Below are 20,889 nucleotides of genomic sequence, written 5' to 3'. Positions count from 1 at the left end.
AAGTAGAGTTGTATTTATAGCACAAAGAGTATCCTATATAACACATACCCAATTTCCCATATTATAAATATCTTACATTAGTATGGATACATTCACTAGAATTACTGAATAATACAGATTATTTATGATTAACTGAAGTTCATTCTTTATTAATATTTCCTAAGTTATTCCCCCTAATGTCTTTTTTCTGAAAGTTCCAAGATTCCATCCAGGATACCACATTACATTTAGTTGTTGGATCCCCTTGGTGCCTTTTGGCTGTGACACTTTCTCAGATTTGCCTTGTTCTTGACGATCTTGGTGGTTTTAAGGATTACTGGCGAGGTGTTTTGTAGAACATGCCTCTATTGGAATTTCTCTGGTATTTTTCTCAGCATTAGGCTAAGGTTATATATTTCTTATGGGAGGACCACAGGGGTAATGTCCCACTCTTACCATATCAAATCAAGGATAAGACGACTGATGTGACTTAGCACTATTGATGTTAATTTTGGGCACCTGGCAAAGATAATATTTGTTGTATTTTTCCACTATAAAGTTACCTTTTATTCCTGCTTTCCATACTCTCTTCTTTGAAAGGAAGTCAATCTGTATAGCCCCCACTTAAGGAGTAGGTAGATTTACCGCTTTATAGTTGGAGTATCCAAATAAATTGTTTGGAATTCCTTTGTACAAGTGATATTTCTTTTCTCCTCCATTTATTTATGTATACAACATTTATTTATATCAGTATGGACATATAGGTATTTATTTTATGCTTTGGATTATAGTTCAGTGCTATTTTACTATTTTTATTGCTCAAATTACTCCAGTTTTGACCATTGGGAGCCCTTTTACCTGCATCCTGCATTCCTTCAGCATGTTTCCATTATTGTGTGTTATTGTTGTCATTGCTGTTGAACAATTTCTTACTTTCTAGCAAAATAAAATGTTGCAAGTTCACCTTGTATATTTCTTGTCCCAGTCTTAGAATCGATCATTTTTCCAAAGAGACCTGATATATATTTTTTTAAGTCTAGTCTGAGAAACTGTTATAATTGAGAAGAGCCTAGTGACCCATATGTACTAAATGTAAAGTGATATCTGGATGGATCCAGGGAAAGGACATTAGGTAAAGACTATGATAATCAGGAAAAAAATGTATGAACTTTAGTTAATAATCCAATAGTTTTCATTAATTGTAATAAATATAAGTACAAATTTAAAATGTTAGTAATAGGGGAAACTGGATATAGAGTATTGAGGAACTTTGTGCTATCTTTGTAAATCTAAAAAGGTTCTAAAAGTAGAGTTTATTTAGAAATGTGTTCCATACATGAATTAAAAGTTGTGTTCTACACGTACTGACTGTAGTGTCCTATCAGGGTTCTTAACTTAAATCTGTTTTAGTTATACTTTTTTGGGGGGTTTTCTATCAGTTACTGAGTGTAGAATCATTGAGAATAGAAAGTTTTAAAATCTCTCATTCTTACCATAAACTTTTCTATTTCCTTTTGTAGTTCTGCCAGTTTTAGTTTATGTTTTAACATAAACTATAATGTATAAGGATATAGCCTTAGGGACAAAACATTGAAAGTTCCCTGAGGAAAATAAAGAGATTACTGAAACAGAGTGACATCTGACTTCCTGAAAAGAAAAATTAAATCCAGATATAAGTAAAAATTTATCCATAAAAACTGGAAGAAAGTAATTGTCCACTTAGATTTTTATACAAAGCAAGCTGTCCTTCAAGAATGAGGGCAAGTGGGGTGCCTGGGTGGCTCAGTGGGTTAAGCCACTGCCTTCGGCTCAGGTCATGATCTCAGGGTCCTGGGATCGAGTCCCGCATCGGGCTCTCTGCTCAGCAGGGAGTCTGCTTCCTCCTCTCTCTCTCTCTGCCTGCCTCTCTGCCTACTTGTGATCTCTCTCTGTCAAATAAATAAATAAAATCTTTAAAAAAAAAAAAAAGAATGAGGGCAAGTGGAAAAGTTTGAACTAATAAAAACTGAGAGAGTTCGTCATCTCACCTGTTCACCAAAATAAAACTCTAAACAATTCAGGCAAAATAAAGATGATTTCAGGAAAATGAAAGTTGGTCAAACATACAGAAGAGAAAGATTCTAGAAAATAGTAAATGGAGGCAAATTAAAACTATTATTATCTAAATAAAAAATTTTAAATAACATCTTAAAATAAATAGATAAAATATGTTACAGTAGTATATGTTTCAGAAATGGGAGTTGTTTGAAGTAATGTTCAAAGGGAGGATAAATTATTGATCAATTTTGGACTTTTTTCTTTTAAAGACTTATTTATTTATTTATTTCAGAGACAGAGAGAGAGCAGGAGTGGGCGGGGAGGAACAGAGGGAGAGGGAGAGAGAAACTCAAGCAGATTCCTTGCTGAGCACAGAGCCTGACTCAAGGCTCAGTATCACGACCCATGAGATCACGACCTGAGCCAAAACCAAGACTGGGGTACTTAACCGACTGAACCACCCAGGCATCCTAGTTTTTGACTTTAATAAGATAAATACAGATTATGTAATTTTATCAGTACCCACCAAGAGAACAGAATTTGAATGTATAATATCCAAACTGCAGAAGGAAAAATAAATAGCGTAATAAACATCTAAATCAATCAAAAAGTAATCAAGAAAGCAGACAAAAAGATTTAAAGCACAAATAGAAAGCACAATATAAAATGGTAGCTACAACATTTTCATGTCTTATCATATATATATATATATATATATATATAATTATATGTAACTAATGAAACATTGAACACTACATCAAATACTAATGTACTATACGGTGGCTAACTGAACATAATAAAAAAAAAGATGTTTTAAGCAATCATTGAGTGGCTAAACAGATTAGTTTTCTTGAAAATATTCTTGCTTTGGTAAATATTATTGAACTTGAACAAAAGTAGTATGAAGGAGAGATAGCCACATCTTTGGAGTACCTGATTGGTTACAGGCACCAGTGAGTATAAAAGGACTGTCTATGGGTGCCTGGGCAGCTCAGTCAGCTAAGCATCTGCCTTCAACTCAAGTCATGATCTCAGGGTCCTGGGATTAAGCCATGCTTCTGGCTCCCTGCTCAGCGGGAAACCTACTCCTCCCTCTCCACTCCCTCTGCTTGTATTCCTTCTCTCCCTTTGTCTCTCTGTCAAATAAATAAATAAAATCTTTAAAATAAATAAATAAATAAATGGACTGTCTACAATGTTCAGTTCAGACTGGTTTCTAGAAATACACTGGTAAATAAGATGAAAATTGTCTTGCTTAAAAATCATGATCTTTGGGAGGCCTGGGTGGCTCAGTGAGTTAAGCTGCTGCCTTCGGCTCAGGTCATGATCTCAGGGTCCCTGGATTGAGTTCCGCATTGGGCTCTCTGCTCAGCAGGGAACCTGCTTCCTTCTCTCTCTCTCTGCCTGCCTCTCTGTCTACTTGTGATTTCTCTCTGTCAAATAAATAAATAAAATCTTAAAAAATAAATCATGATCTTTGAACAGATATTACTAAAAGAGCAACCAAATTTTAATAATATATTTGTAAAACAAAATACTTTAAACTTTGCTAAAATTAGCATACCAACCAACAAAGAACTCTTTCAAGATTTTTTTGAAAGTTTAGTATTCCATGTGATATAGGTAAGTTAGACATCAACCAGTTAAAGAGATAAGACGTGTGCTTTGGTGAGTGCTGTGAAGTGTGTAAACCTGGTGATTCACAGACCTGTACCCCTGGGGATAAAAATATATGTTTATAAAAAATAAAAATTAAAAAAAAAAGACATGAAATTACTTAAAATTTATGTGATCATCTCTTTAGATGTCCAGTCATGCAGGAAGACGTGGAGAAGATCTTATAGGAAATGTGTTCCTCTATGATATTCTAGTACCTATGATAGGCTCTTAAAGTCTAATGTGCCCAAATGGAGGGGTCAGTTTCCTCTAAGCATATCTTTGGTTCTCCGATTTATACTGTTAGTTGCTAAAGCAAATGACAAAGAGGATGCCAAAGCAAAGATAAACTGTTTCATATTATTTAAATTATTTTAATGAATATAATTATTTCAGCTCAACTTTATAAGTTACATAACATGAAGGGAGTAAAATGACAATGTGCTGTAAATAAACTCACTGTAACATTTGTTTCTATTTTACTGTACCCTTATTTAGCTTTTAACTCTTAATTTTTAAAAGTTTAATTTAATTAAATTTTAATGCTTTTAAATTAACTTATATGTAATTTAATTTTAATGCTTTTAACTTTCATGCTTTCAAACATATGGAAAATTAAGCCCATGATTTTTCTGTTATAATTATCCCTGAGCTCTGCATATATTAAATAAGAAACTTTTTTCTGTAAATATATACAGTTTAAAACATTTTAAAAATCAAATTGCAAACGAATAATGGCTCAAAAAATTTACAAAATACTGAAATGTTCATAATTCTTGGTTCTAAATTTTCATGTTTACTTCTCACGTGTCATGCAATTGTAATTATTCCTTTCTCCCCCTGAATTTTTCTTACCATTTTCTGTTTATACACACATGTATTTAATATAAAACATTATGAAATATCTAATTATAATAAGTTATAATAATATAATAAGTAATATTAAAAAATAAAATGCAATGCTTCATTTAAAATATTCATAGCAGCAATGGCCACAGTCACCAAACTACAAAGAACCTAGATTCCCTTCGATGGACGAATGGATAAAGAAGGTATGGTCCATATATACAATGGAGTATTGTGCCTCCATCAGAAAGGATGAATACCCAACTTCTATATCAACATGGATGGGACTGGAAAAGATTATACTGAGTGAAATAAGTCAAGAAGAGAGAGTCAATTATCATGTGGTTTCACTTACTTGTGGAGCATAAGGAATAACACAGAGGACATTGGGAGATGGAGTGGAGAAGTGAGTTTGGGAAAATTGGAGAGGGTGACAAACCATGAGAGACTGTGGACTCTGAGAAACAAACTGAGGGTTTTGGGGGGGTGTAGGGGGTGGGGTGAGCCTGGTGGTGGGTATTAAGGAGGGCACGTATTGCATGGAGCACTGGGTGTGGTTCATAAACAATGAATGTTGGAATACTGAAAAGAAATAAGATAAAATAAAATGGAAAAAAATAAAGTGTAAAAATAACCCACACGTTGTATAGTGTACATAAGTATATATAATAACATGTTCTATGATAGAAATGTTTTAATTGTCATTTTGGATATTACATTTGGAAGACCCTCTACAGAATTTGCTTAATATCTAACTTGATATTTCGATATTTGTCGTATAGACATTATCAGTTCTCCAACATTCAAGTGCATGTTAAAATTTTATTTTATATGTTCTTTGCAATTCTTGGTCACAGAGGTAAGACTTAAACTTATTTTTCACTAAATCAAGATGTTAGTACCTGTATGTACCTCTACTATACTAACATCTCCCTGATTAGTTTATTTGTTTGATATTTCTGATTTGTTTAATATTTCTGAGATCAAGAGACTGAGAGTAACATGTTAAAATTGATTTCTAGGAGTATATGTACCAAGAATGTATTCCCATTGGATATTCTAGACTTGTATCCCATTTATACTACCATGAACCTGTGAATTTTGTTTTAGTAATCTTTCTAGTGATAGCTTTTTTTCCACAGGTTGTGTATTCTGAAACATAGATGGTAAACAAGTTTTCCTTTCTCAAATTTCCATTCATTAGACAGTGTGCTTATACTGATAGTATTATAGCAAAGTGTTTTTAGTTCTTTATTCCTTTAATGCTGTAACACAATACATATTAATATTTATGAAATAAGTATAATTCAACCATGACTACTTTTTATGGTACTTTCATGGAAAAATATAGACTCATATAGATCAAAGTTTTTATGATATGATCTAGTAGTTACTAAGGATATAATATTGATATAATATTATTTTAATGATATTAATGATATAATATTATTTTAATGATTTTTATATAATGGAATACTACTCAACCATCAAAAAGAATGAAATCTTGCCATTTGCAATGATGCAGATAACTAGAACTAGAGTGTATTATGCTAAGTGAAATAAGTCAGTCAGAGAGACAAATACCATATGATTTCACTCATATGTGGAATTCATGAAACAAAACTGATGAGCATAGGGGATGAGAAGGAAAAATAACATAACCTAAAAACAGAGAGAGAGGCAAACCATAAAAGATACTTAACTGGAAACAAACTAAGGGTTGCTGGAGGGAGGGGGGTTGAGGAGATGAGGTAACTGGGTGATAGACATTAAGAAGGGCACATTATGTAATGAGCACTGGGTGTTATACCATGAATCACTAAATTCTACCCCTGAAACTAATATTACAGTGCATTTAACTAACTTGAATTTAAATTAAAAAAAAAAAGGAGAAGCTGAAAGAAAGAAAAAGATTAGAAAAAAATGGCGAGATTTGTGAACTCCAGCTCTGTCACTTAACATGTAGTATCTGGGGTTATTTCTTATCTATAAATTGGGAATCATAGTACTATGTGCTTTGAAGAATTGTTGTGAAGATTAAAATAATTAATATAGGTAATTGGTACTGTTAGCTCTTATTTTCATAACTAGTATTATTTTCAGATGAAGCTACTGGCCACTAAAAAATCCAAAAGAATCAACAGAAAAATGATTACATTAATGACAGTTTATTAAGTCTTCAAATGCAAAATAGGTATAATAAATGGTATAGTTTTCCCACATTCTAAAGTTACAGAGAAAATAAAATGTGAAATAGTCTAACAGTAAAAATATGCAAATTCATAATATACTATAGTTCATTTGTTAATTGGCAAAGATTGCAATTACCAGTTATATTGATAGGACTATAAATAGAAATATCCTTTAAAAATATTTTAAACATAGTAATTCTACTTCAAAGAATTTTGAAGTATATAATTATATATATATAGAAGTATATATATATTGAAATATATAATTATATAATCAAAGATACAAAAATGATGTAAAAATTTACACAGAGGACATGGGGAGATGGAGAGGAGAAGGGAGTTGGAGGAAATTGGAGGGGGAGATGAACCATGAGAGACTGTGGACTCTGAGGAACTAACTGAGGGTTTTGGAGGGGAGAGGGATGGGAGGTTGGGGGAGCCTGGTGGTGGGTATCATGGAGGGCACCTATTGCATGGAGCACTGGGTGTGGTCATAAACAATGTATTCTGGAACACTGAAAAGAAATTTAAAAAAATATTTTACTAGTTTCCTAAGCTGCTGTAGTGAAGCACCACAGACTGGTGGCTTAAACAACAAAAATTTGTAAGCTCTCAGTTCTGGAGGCCAAATGTCCAGGCAGGATTCATTCTCCCCGAAGACTGAGGGAGAATAATCCCTGCCTCTCTCCTAGTGCTGGTAGTTTGCTGTCAGTTATTGACATTCCTTGGCTTGTAGTCACATCATCCCAATCTCTGCCTTTATGTTCATGGTTTCTCCCTGTGTACATGGCTCTGTGTCCAAGTTTCTTTTTATAAGGACACCAGTCATATCAGATTAGGGGTCCATCCTACTCTAATATGACCTCATCTTGATGAATTACAACTACAGTGACCCTTTATCCTAATGCGGTTACATGCTGAGATACTGGGGCTTAGGATTTCAACATGATATTTTGAGGAACACAGATCAGTCTATAACATATCATACTTATCTATAATTAAAAACTGGTGCTACCTATATATCCAACAATAAAGGAAAGGTTAGATAAATTTTAACACCTGTATGTGGCTCTATTTTATAGCCACTAAAATTCATCTTTGCAAATAATATTCTGTGACATGGCAAATGCTCCCGATATAGTGTTAAGCATAAATATTAGAATACTACATCATAAATTTGTATATACAAGACTGGAAGGGAGTACTATATACCAAAATCTCTATGACTCTGTATCTCTTTAATTTTTATATTATACTTTCCTATAAATAATAAAATTCATACTTAGAAATATATTTCCATCCAGACTTAAAAAAAATATTTTGACTCTGTGTTTCACAGATTCTGGTAATCCTCTGCTTTTGTTTTGAATGTTTATATTCATCCATTTCATTGTTCCCAGGTAATTCTAGATGATAATGTTAAGGACTTTGCTATAGTGGGTGAGGAACACAACGACAGAGTTCAAAAGAATTTTTATTCCTTCTTCCTAACAATTTCTAAGTTGTCTGAATGAAAAAAGCATACCAACTACCTCTGTCAAAAACTGGTAAGACTGTGCATGAACAGAACATGAAGTCAATAAAAAAATAGATGTAAATATATTGAGATAAAACTAAACTTTAGAAAATGATGATAAATCTTTTGCAAATAAAATACATAGGAAACAAACAATCTTCTATTCTCTAGAAATTTTATACCAGAAAGATCTTATATTATTTGGAATTAGTTAAATCACCATGGATTTGACTTGACACTAAATGTGTAAAATAGGTCTGTATTTTCTAGTGTCATTATAGGCTAACAGACTGTTGCATGGTCTCAGTTTATTCTAGAGTATCTCCTCTCCAGTTGATGCTGTTTGCCTTTTAGTAGATATTGACATTCTTAACTAGTTAAACTTTCAAACCTGGATAATGTTGAAAATAAATGAAAAGGAATTTTGGTGTATTTATTAAGGGTCATTAGTGTCTTATATTTCCCTGAGTATTATGGAGGCTAGCAAAGAAAGTATTTCCCATGTCTTTGAGTAAAGGATAGAATAAAAGACAACGAAAATAACAAAAATATAGGGATAATCCTGTAATGTATGTCAGGTAGAGTAAAGGAGTTAGAAGTAGAGGATATACTTAGCGCCCCAACGTAAAAAAGGGGAGAAGGAGAGAGAACACAAAGGAAAATGTAAAGGGGGCAGAATTTCCCTTCCCTCACTTCCAGAAGCAGGAGAAAAAAATGGAGCAGTAAGGGCTTCTTTGGTTTATTCATATTTCTGGGTAGATTATTATGTTGGAATGTAGAAGCTTATGAAGGACAAGAGAAAATTGTCAGTTTATTCAATCATGGAATAAGAAATTAACTCATAATGAATCAACTTCATGGAAAAGAACTTAACCGTTCCAGAGCAATTGCCTGCATTTGGGACTTAGAGGGGTGAGTATAATTATTTTTCTTCTGGAATGATTTCTGTGGTAGGCAAAATAATCCCTGTCCCCTAAAAATATGTCTGGATCCTAATCTTGGGAACCTGTGATTATGTTATGTAGCAAAGGGGGAACTAATATTGCAGATTGGATTTTCTGGATGGATCCAATGTAATCACAAGGGTCCTCATAAATGAAAGAGAGTAGCAGGAGAGTCAGAGGCAGAGAGATGTGAGAGCCAGAGAAATTTAACTGACCCTTGCTGGCTATGAATGTGGAAGGGTCTATGAGCCAAGGACTTTGCAGCAGCCTGTAGAAGCTGGGAAAGGCAAGGAAGTATATTCTCCTCACTGGCCTCTGGAAGGAGCCAACACAAGCTCTTGAGGTAACATTCATATAACATACAATTAATCATTTTAAAGTGTATAATTTTGTGGACATTTGGTATGGTGAAAATGTTGTGTGACCTATCTATCTGTTGTGTGATCTATCTATCACCCTTCTATCTAATTAAAACAAACACAATCCAATGATTAGCTGTTCTTTTTTTTTTAAGTTATTTTTTTCTGTTAATTCCAGCTGTTTAACAGGATCATATGATTGTAACTGTTACAAACTTAAAGTTTCTTATTAATAAATCCAAATCATGTATTTAATTTGGGGGCTTAAGGGTCAAACTTCAAAACTTTGTGTTTCTCCTCTAAAGTTGGGATTGACAGAACAATTAATGTGGAAGTGATATGGATGAAGCTGAATTAACATGGTTTTCATTCTCAGTCAGATGTGGTTTATAAAGGATAGTCTTGAGTGAAACTGCAATTTCCTGTCTCCTAAATAAAACAGCAATATCCTCCTCCCTAAATTCTATCATCTACATTACTACATAATAGGGAAAATACAAGCGCGTATCTTCTTAGTAGGAGGTGGATCTGAAATAGAGACTAAGAGAAAGGGGCAGACGGAAAGACTGACAGAGGAAGACACAGGGAAATGTGTGCAGGAAAGGCAGAGCTACACGATGAGAGAAACAAAAACAGATATAGAGACAGACCATCAGGAAGAGGAGAAGTAGGGAGAGATAAAGAAATGAGACACAGTGGGATACCTGGGTGTCTCATTCAGTTAAGCTTCTGCCTTCTGCTCAGGTCATGATCCCAGAGTCCTGGGATGGGGTCCCACAACAGGCTCCCTGCTCAGAGGAGAGCCTGCTTCTCCCTCTGCCTGCCCCTCCCCCTGCTTGTGCCCTCCCCACTTTGACAAATAAATAAAATCTTAAAAAAAATGAGACACAAACACAGAAAGACAGAGAGAGATGGACAAAAATAGAAATAGAGATGAAAATACGGGCAAAAAGACAGACGGAGTGAGAAAGACGTAGAGATTAACAGAGAAAGATAAAGAGAATGAGCAGAAAAAAGAGAGACAACAGAAGACAGGCAATATGTTATTCAAAGAGAAACAATGAAACACACAGAGCCAGGTGTCAAAGAAGTCAGACAAGAAAAGGAAGTGGAGGGAGGAAAAGAGGGAGGAAGACAGAGGGAAGGATATGAGTCAAATGACAATAGCAGCTCCTTCTCCCAAACTCACCACTCAGGCCTGAAGTGACATGAGTGAATTTGACAAGAGGGAAAAATGTTCCTCTATTGCTTTTGCCTCCTGGTGGCTAGCAGGAATTTCTTCCCTTCTTATAGAATATGAGAGTTAACATAAGAAAGTGAGTAATGATGTCAGTTTTAACTCTATTAGGTGAAAATTTGCAATTTTTGTAGCTTCATAGGATCTTGAGAAGAATTAGCTGGCAATGAAACGTATTTAAAGGACAAATGGATAGAGCTCATTCTAGTGTCCAACGAAGGGTGTTTCCTACATTGCAAATGGCATCTATTTAATTTCTGAGCTCATAGACATGGAATTATCCAACAGGACCAACTGCTGACTACAAATAATGTCACTAGCACATGCCAGAATGAGTTTAGTGTAGGAAAAAAAGGTTTTCCCATGATGATCCAGCAACATAATTCTTAAATTTTCACCTTAAACATTTTACTTTTTAAAAAAAAAAAAAGTCAATAATTTTCCTAGTAATAGTGGCATAAGAAGTATAAATTGTTTTGTTATTTGTGTTTAATAGAACTGTTTTCAATTCATTTATTTGATTTTCTAATTAATTTCTTATTAGACTCTTTAGGTAAAGAATGTGAAGACTGCGAACTGGTTTCTCATTTGCTCTCTGGGACTGAAAATAGAAAGGCTGTCCTTCCGTTTGCTTGCCTAATATAACTGATCAAGATTTATTCAATATAAATGTAGTAAATGATGTATATGAATTTTGGCATCTAACTTTATTTTATGCTGTTTATTCATTTAAGGAAAATTATTTTTAATGTCATTGTAATAGCAAAGTGTCAAGTAAAAACAAAGGCATCTTGTTCATTCCAGAATAGTAGTACTTTGCACTGAAATGGAAAAAAAATTTTTTTAAGATGCAATAATCTCATATCAGGGAGATCATATGATAGTTGTCTTTCTCTGCTTGACTTATTTCGCTAAGCATGATACGCTCTAGTTCCATCCATGTTGTTGCAAATGGCAAGATTTCATTTCTTTTGATGGCTGCATAGTATTCCATTGTGTATATATACCACATCTTCTTGATCCATTCATCTGTTGATGGACATCTAGGTTCTTGATATGAGGAAGTGGTGATGCAACATGGAGGCTTAAGTGGGTAGAAGAATAAATGAAACAAGATGGGATTGGGAGGGAGACAAACCATAATTGACTCTTAATCTCACAAAACAAACTGAGGGTTGCCGGGGGGAGGGGGTTGGGGAGAAGGGGGTGGGATTATGGACATTGGGGAGGGTATGTGATTTGGTGAGTGCTGTGAAGTGTGTAAACCTGGTGATTCACAGACCTGGGGATAAAAATATATGTATATAAAAAATATATGTTTATAAAAAATAAAAAATTAAAAAAAAAAAAAAAAAGATGCAATAATCTAAGAAGCCATTAAAATCCAAATTATTTTAAACTATTTTTAAAACGTGATTTACTATTGTTATTATTGTGGTAAAGTTTACATAGCATTAAATAAAATAAACCACTCCGAAAAGAATTATTTAACAACATTTGGTACATTCATAAAGTTGTGCAACAACCAACTCTATGTAGTCACTAAACATTTTCATTAACCCAAGGGGAAAGTTTGTGCCCATTACGTGGTAGCTCCCATTCTCTCATTTCTTCATTGACACGACTTTGGCAACTACCAATCTGTTCTCTCTCTGTATGGCTTGGCTAACTCTGGATATTTAATATGAATGGAATCATACAATATAGGTAACATTTTGTCTCTGATTTCTTTCACTATAATATTTCAAGGTTCATACCTGTTATAGCATTAACAGTATTGCCCTTCTTTCTATAGCTGAATACTATTCTTTTGTATGTTATATACAATTTGCTTATCTAATTGATGACTGTTTGGGTTGTTTCAATTTTGGGCCATAGTGAATAGTACTTCTATGAACATGTACATATATTTATTTGAGTGCCTGCTTTCAATTCCTTGGGTATATGCCTAGGAATAGAATGGCTGGGTCATATAGTAACTGTGTGCTTAACTTTCTAAGAAATCTCACCACATCTATAATTTTCCCTTAAAAAAAATAGCTATTCCAGGGGATATGAAGTGATATATATCTCATTGTGGTTTTTATTTGCATTGATGTTGAACACCCTTTCATGTTATGACACAATGTATATATTCTCTTTGGAAAAATGTCTACTGAAATTCTTTACCAAATTCCAATTATGTTGTTCTTTTTGTTCTTGATTTGTAGATATTCTTTGTATATTTTATATAAAAATCCTCACCAGATACATGATTTGCAAATATTTTCTCCTAGAAGGTATCTTTTTCTTTTCTTGATAATGTTCTTTGGTACACAAATGTTTTTAATTTTGAGGAAGAAAGAAAGAATGAAAGCGAGGGAGAGTGGGGGGGAGCAAGGGGGGCAGGGGAGAGAAAGAGAGAATCTCAAGCAGATACCCTGCTGAGTGCAAAGGCCAAAACAGGGCTCAATCTCACCGCCCTGAGATCATGACCTACACTGAAATTAAGGGTTGGATGCTTAACCAGCTGAGCCATGCAGCCACCCCTCTACCTATGTTTTATTTTTTTTTAAAGATTTTATTCATTTATTTGCAGAGAGAGATCACAAGTAGGCAGAGAGGTAGGCAGAGAGAGAGAGGAGAAAGCAGGCTCCCCACAGAGCAGAGAGCCCAACGTAGGGCTCGATTCCAGGATGCTGGGATGGTGACTGGAGCCGAAGGCAGAGTCTTCAACCCACTGAGCTATCCAGGTGCCCCTCTACCTATGTTTTTTTATAGGAATGTTAAGGTTTAGCTATTGAATCCATTTGAATAAGTTTGATATGTATCACTGATGTATATATATATATATACACGCACACAGACCTATGTGTGTATGCATGTATATGTGTGTGTGTGTGTGTGTGTGTGTGTGTGTGTGTGTGTATGGCTTTTAAAGCAGGGGAGTTCTCTTCCAAATTTATTCTTCGTATTCAATATTGTTTCGGGTATTCAACATCCTTTACTGTTCTATTTAATTTAAGGATTGTCTTTTCTACTTCTTCAAAAGGGATTATGGGGATTCTGATAGGGATTGTAGTGAATCTACGGATCACTTGGTAGCATTGTTGTTTTATCAAAATTAACTCTCCCAATCCATAAACAAAATGTGTACTTCCATTTTTAGCTCCTCTGTAATTTTTTTTTAGCAATGCTGTAGTTTTCAGCATACAAGTCTTTAGCCTTGGATGAATTTATCCTTAGGTATTTTATTTTTTGGATGCTATTGTAATTGGATATTTTTCTTTAGTATCCTTTTCAGGAAGTACCTTGCTTGTGCATAGAAACATAACTGATTTTTGAGTGTTGATATTGAACTCTACAACTAGGAAATTTACTAGCTCTGATACTTATTTTGTGGACTCTTCAGGATTTTCTATACATGGGATCATGTCATCTGTGAGATGTTTAGCTTTCTCCTTTCTAATTTGGATGCCTTCTTTTTTTTTTTCTCTAATTGCTCTGGCTAGTACTGTTGGTAAAATGTTGAATAGCAATGGTGAAACCAGACATCTTTGTTTTTTTGCTGATTTTAGGAAATGTCTTTTAGTCTTTTAACATTATATTAGCTGTGAGCTCTTCATAAATGTTCTTTCTTATATTGAGGAAGTTCTCTAGTATTCCTAGTATAATAAGTGTTTTTTTTTTTTTTTTTGTGAAAAGGCTGTTTTCAAATGCTTATCCTGCATTAACTCAGGTGATCCTATGGCTTCTTTTTCACCTTCATTCTAGTAATGTAGTATATCAGATTGATTGATTGTCTTATGTTGAATTACTCATGCATTCTTGAATAAATCCCACTGAGTCATAGCGTATAATCTTTTAAATATGCTGTTGGACTCTCCGTTGGTATTTTGTTGAGGATTTTGCATCCTCAACTATTTTATGTTTTTAAAATAGTCTAAAATAAGGTATATTGGTGTGTACTTTTCTTTTCTTGTAATGTCTCAGTATGATTTTAGCATCAGGCAATACAGAGCTAACAGATGAGTTATGACATATTTCTTCTTCTTCTGTTTTTTGGAAGAGTTTGAAAAAGATTGGTACTAATTCTTTAAATGTTTAGTAGTATTTGCCAGTGAAGCCAGCTGGTCTGGTCTTTTCCTTGTTGGGAGGCTTTTGATAACTGATTCAATTTCTTTGCCCATTATAAGTTTTACTAGATTTTCTATTTCTTTTGAGTTGGCTTTGGTAATTCATGTATTTCTAGGAATTTGTCCATTTTGCTTGGATTATATAATTTTTTTGGTGTACCGTTAGTTGTATTTCATATTTTGTATTCCTGTAGCATTAGTAGTAATGTCCCCATGTTCATTTCTAATTTATTTATTTTGTTTTATTTACATCATTTTTATTTTCTCTGTCAATCTAGTTAAATGTCAGTTTTGTTTATTTTTTTTCTGAGATCCAACTTTTGTTTTATTGAGCTCTCTATTGTTTTCCTATTCTCTGTTTTATTTATCACCAACTAATATTTTTAATTTATTTCTTTCTGCTACTTAAGTTTTAGATTACTGTCCTTTTTCTAGTTCTTTGGGGTATAAAATTAGGTTGTTGAGATCTCTCATTCTTTTCAATGAAAAAGGCATTAACTGGTATAAATTTCCTCTGAGCACTATTTTCCTTGTGTCCCATAAATTTTGGAATGTTGTGTTTTTACTGTCATTTATATGATTTTTTTTCTAATTTTCCTGTGATTTTTTGTTCTCTGATCCATTGTTTGTGTGCTGTTTAATTTCCATATATTTGTCAGTTCTCCAATTACCCTTCTGTTGACGATTTTTAGCTTCACTCCTTTATGGCCTGAAAAGATACTTTGTATGACTTAAGTATTTTTAAATATATTGAAACTTGTTTTGTAGCCTAACATACAGTCTCTTCTGGATAATGTTTGTATATGAGAAGAATGTATATTCTGCTGTTATTGGGTATATTGTCCATTAGGTCTACTTGGTTATGGTATTGTTTAAGTTAGTTATTTCCTTATTGATCTTCTGTCTAAATGTTCTATCTATTATTGGAAGCAGGGTATTGGAATCTATTATTTTAGAACTGCCAGTTTCTTCCTTCCATTTTGTAATGTTTACCTCATATATTTGAAGGTTGCTTTGTTTGGGGTTTACATATTTTTACTTGTTATATCTTCTAGATGAATTAAAACTTTTATCAATATATAGTCTTTTTAAAATCTCTTGTAACAGTTTTTTTTTTTAAGATTTATTTATCTATTCCAGAGAGAGAGAGAGAGAGAGAGAGGAAAGGACAGAGGGAGAGGGACAGAAAGAGTCCCAAGCAGACTCCCCACTGAGTGCAGAGCCCAACGTGGGGCTTGATCTCACAATTCTGAGATCATGACCTGAGTCAAAATCAAGAATCAGATGCTTAACTGACTGAGTCACCTAGGGACCCCCTCTTGTTACAGTTTTTGACTTAAAGTCGATTCTGTCTGATATTAGTATAAGCTACTCAGCTCTCTCTTATTTGTTATTTGTGGGGAATGTCTTTTCCCATCATTTCACTTTTAACACCTTTTGTCTTTGGATCAAAAGTGAGTCTCTTACAGTCAACATATAGTTGAATTGTGTTTTGTTTTTTAATCCATTCTACAATCTTTATCATTTGATCCATTTACATTTAATCCATTTTATATTTAAAATAATTACTGATAATGAAGAACTTACTTTTGTTGTTTTAATATTTGACTTTTATGAGTTTTATCCCTTTGTGTTGTTTGTTTCTTGGGGATAGTTTTTAGTAATTTAATTTGTTAATGAGTATACTTTTGTGTTTTTTCATGCTTCATAAAATTTTTTGAGAACTGTATGTTTTGAATATTATGATGTGGTAATTCTAGAATTTTTTTCTTCTTAACATTTGTTTTTGTTTCTAGCTGTTCACTGTAGCTGTAGTTTTATTTAGTGACTTTTATAAACAATTTTTATAATGTCTATATTTTTCATCCTATGTGGTCTCTGAAGCCCTTGTCTCTTTAGCTTATATTCAGCCACTGTTTTGACAAATATTTCTTTGAACACAGGAATGAACAAGAAAGAGAGAAGAAGAGGTGGGGGAGGAGGAATTAAAAAAAAAAATTCTTCCATGTTTTGTAGATTGGCTCTGCATTGGGTTACCCCTTTCAACATTTAGACCATTTACAACTCTGCCTTGCCCTTCACTTTCCGCTTGGACTAATTCTAGAGACCAGTTGAACACTTAGTATTTTTTCAAGTGTTTTTAGTCATGAGTCCTGCCTTAGGCATGTGCATGGCTTTCTAAATCCCCTATATATGAGGAATGTATAGATTTTCCAAATTTTCTTCACAGGTTTTCGTTAATTAATTGTACTGCTTCAACTGTAATCTTTTGCCCTAGACAGCTGCAAGTGGTTCATTTGTCTTAAGATTTTTCCTCCTTGAGTGAATTCTGAGTTGGACAAAACAAAGACAAGTGCCTCACCTTGGTCCTTTAGGAAGCTCCCAGACAGAACAGACAAACATATTCTTTGTTAATAAGCCAAATCTGCTCATTTTAGAACAAGGAGCCAGAGGTCCACCTTGGGGACAGGTTGCTGTCCTCAAGACGCCACTTAGCTAGGAGGAGAATGGGGAAAGAATGAATAAAAATGTCACAAATTTTTCTTACCTTCTGTAACTTTTTTCTTGACTTAGAGTTAATGACTATTTTCCAGAGTTCTGGCAAATTTAATACTGACAGTTTTTGCATGATTATTTTTGATGCTTCTGGGGAGAGATGGGCACCTACTGTGCCATTTTCAGTGACATCACATATTTGGCACTGTTGTTAACATATGTGAAATATTTAACTTTGATAATAACAATATGCTATTATATAAGAACACTACAAGTTTAACTGATTTAGAGCTAAACTGAGCATAGTAAAATACTGAATGCAGTGGACATAAGCACCTATCTGCAGTCTTTCCATATCTGATTTTTTTTGGTCTCTGGAATGGCCAGCAATTCAGTGGTAATTTACTTTCCTTTATTGTAGACTGGTAACACACCAAAAGCAAATTTATTCCTTAAAATTTTTTTTCTCTATAGGTTAAGTATGGGGGAAGTTTTTAATTAAATCAAACATATTTCACTTGTTATACAGTCCATCAGGTGTAGTAAACATTTGAAGATGATATAAACAGCCAAATATCATTTAACACAAATAACAATGATAATAATTTAAATACTTGATTTTTTTAGAGGACTTCACTAAGTGAATTATATGATGGTGAAGATGATAATGTTGTATTAGCATTTAAACAACCAAAGTGAAGCATTCAAGACAAAAGTTTGGGAAAAAAAAAAAAAAACATTGATGTTGTTAATCTTTACCTAAGCACTGTGATCCTGGAAAATAGAAATGATCCAGAAATGTTCCCGCCCATTTGTATTTCAGAAAATGGCTTAAAACCTAGAACAATTCTTTCTCATATGACTCAGACAAGACTTGCTGATGTTTCCCAGCTTACCAATAATAGTTCTCAACACACCCATCAAATTCCTATTCTTTGCCTCATAAATGATTAGCTGAACTGTTTTCCCCTACTGACTAATCTGGACAAAATATATAACTTGACTAAACTTTACTCAGGTTTATTCCTTCCCCATAGGTCCCTGGACTTTAATCCACCCTTTAGCTCCTGCTGAAAACTAACTGGAGGCTTTCCCAGATGAACTGAGATCCACTGTCCAATCTCAGATCAATGACTGGCAATGTTAACCAACGACATTCCCAGATGAATTGTCCAATCACACCACAAATTCATCCCTTCTCCCACAACTGATTTTTTTCTAGCCATGTCTATTCATCCCTATAATGTAAAAATCCTTTTCTGGCTGGCCCTTGAGACCCCTGTAAATCTCACAGTCAGAACACCCTCTTTGTGGCAGTAGTCCCTCTTTCCCTAGTGCAGCTCTTCCTCCCACTTACTGCAATATCTTTTTGAATAAAACCCCTTTCTGTACAAGTCCAGATTTTTTTTTGATTTGATGACACCATGCCTTACCAAAGAAATAAAAGGTATTACCTAGCAAAAGTATAAATTTTAGAATTTATTGAACTACTTACACAAAAAATGTCCTAGTGAGGAAACATTTCATTTAAATATCTAAATTCTCAGTAGGAATTCTAACATTTTTCTTGTATTAAAACTCTTATCTAAAAAAATTATCTGGAAGAATAGCTATGCTAAATATCTCAAATAATTACTACTTTTGACTAAAATATTAAAGTTTTTTAAAAGATAAAAATCAAAGCCAATTTAAAATGATGTGACATCATATGCCACAGCAGTAAGTTCAAACCTCGAAAGTGATTTCAGAAGTCTAATTATTCTTAAATGTTTCATGTTGTTCCCAGTCACTGTGTTCTAAATGTCCAATATCATTTTGCCTGTAAGAAAACAGGTTCTGAATACAGCTTTCACTTCTCCTGAGACTGGTGAAGACAGATCTACAGGGACTGGATTATAAGCTATTGAAAAAGAACTTTCCATGTGGAACAGAGCACTACCATCAACTTTGCCAGGTCATCTAGATTTATTGCATGTGTCCTCATTTTCCTTGCTTGACTTCATTTACTGCTGCTTCCTGTGATCTTGGGTTTTGTGTTTTCCCTTGCATATATTGGGAGCCCTCTCTTGTGGATTCATCCGTATCTGTTTCTGCTTTTAGTCTTAGCTAGTTTGTAGCATCAGTCTAGAATCTCTCCCAAACCTACTTCAATGTTTTTCCTTTGCTGTTCCTAATTTACTGAATTTTCAGACACATAAGGAGCCAGCCTTTACTGATGGTACAAAGCACATAATAGCTTCTAAATGGCTTTGATGTTGATGTTAAGCAGGGAAGACAAAAGCAATGAGCAATGACTTTTCTGACACTGACAGGCAAATACTGGGTTGGTTAAGCATTCGTATTTTTTTAAAAAAACAGTTAGGTAGGGATAAACTGCCTTTATTAGAATGGTTGTCAAATACAGCCACCAGTCACACACACATCTACATTCACACACAGACCCATACACCCATTTTTACACCCAGGTCTCTTACATATCAAAGCCTGACAAGGATCTGTATGGCTGCACTTTGCTGTTTTATATCTTCATTTTCTTTTAAATGGACACAGCTTTAGTTGTTAACTTTAACTTTATTGCATTTGTACAAAAATCTTGAAAATTTCTCTAAGGGGGTTGGCCCCACACCATGTTTTCCTCTCCCCAACCATGCTAAGGACAGGTATAAACAGATTTTCTTGTAGGCAACTGACAGTTTGCATTTAGATAAAATATATTTCAATGAAATTATTTTTATTATTCCATTATTTTATTATTCCATTTAGTAAACTGCTGATTTGGGTGATAAGTACATATCCACTGTCATATATTTTATCAATAGATTTTTCTTTGGCTTAGAATAATTTTAAAGATAGAAGAGAAAATTGATTCTATAATTTAGCTATAATGTTTCTAACAAGGCAAACTTCTCACAAACTCTTTATTTAGACAGGTCTGTAAATAGGAATGCTGTGTCCTCTGCCTCCTTCTTTTGACTCAGTAGTCTTCAGCATCACCAGCACAGATGGCAAGCAGAGATTTTTCATAATGCCCTGAAGCAAAATTCTGAAACAACCAAACAAAAAAACAATGTATTTGAAATAAAATGTTATAGTATTTCTAAAAAAGAAGCATGGTTCCTCTGAATTACAACGAGAAAGATCCATGGGCCATTACCATTTCCAAAACTGTTCACTCTTTTCATCTAAAAATTCAATATGTTCTGAGAACTATTCCCACTGGAAGTTATTGGAAAATAATAGCATGGTTATAGTCAATAGAATAGGGTTTATATAAAGTTGATTGAACCCTAATGTGTGTTTATGAAAAGAATAACTCACAGTAGAATTAAATCTCAACTTTAAAAGAGGTGTACTAATATTGTTGTTATAAATCAGCTTAGAGTCTGGAGGGCAAATTGACAATACGCCTCCAAAGACTTAAAAGCATTTACACTCACCAATGCAGTAATTCTACTTCAAGAAGTGTATCCTAAGGAAATAATGATCTATTGATGAGCACAAAATTGATGAGC

At 33.8% G+C, this 20,889-nt stretch overlaps 1 protein-coding gene across 1 annotated transcript in view; it reads right to left on the bottom strand.

Annotated features, from left to right (window-relative positions):
* Nucleotides 1–19,928: 19,928 nt before the first annotated feature.
* ANXA10 (annexin A10) overlaps nt 19,929–20,889 on the bottom strand; it is a 122,185-nt gene continuing 121,224 nt past the window's right edge. Inside the window, exon 12 of the mRNA XM_059174787.1 lies at nt 19,929–20,420. Coding sequence (XP_059030770.1) covers nt 20,352–20,420 — 69 coding nt within the window. The 3' untranslated portion in view covers nt 19,929–20,351. The remainder of the gene's footprint in view (nt 20,421–20,889) is intronic.

This window comes from Mustela lutreola, chromosome 1, assembly GCF_030435805.1.
Source record: "Mustela lutreola isolate mMusLut2 chromosome 1, mMusLut2.pri, whole genome shotgun sequence".
In the NCBI taxonomy this organism is placed as follows: domain Eukaryota; kingdom Metazoa; phylum Chordata; class Mammalia; order Carnivora; family Mustelidae; genus Mustela; species Mustela lutreola.
The sequence above is the reverse complement of the archived record's forward strand: the minus strand, read 5'-3'. Positions and strand labels throughout refer to the sequence as shown.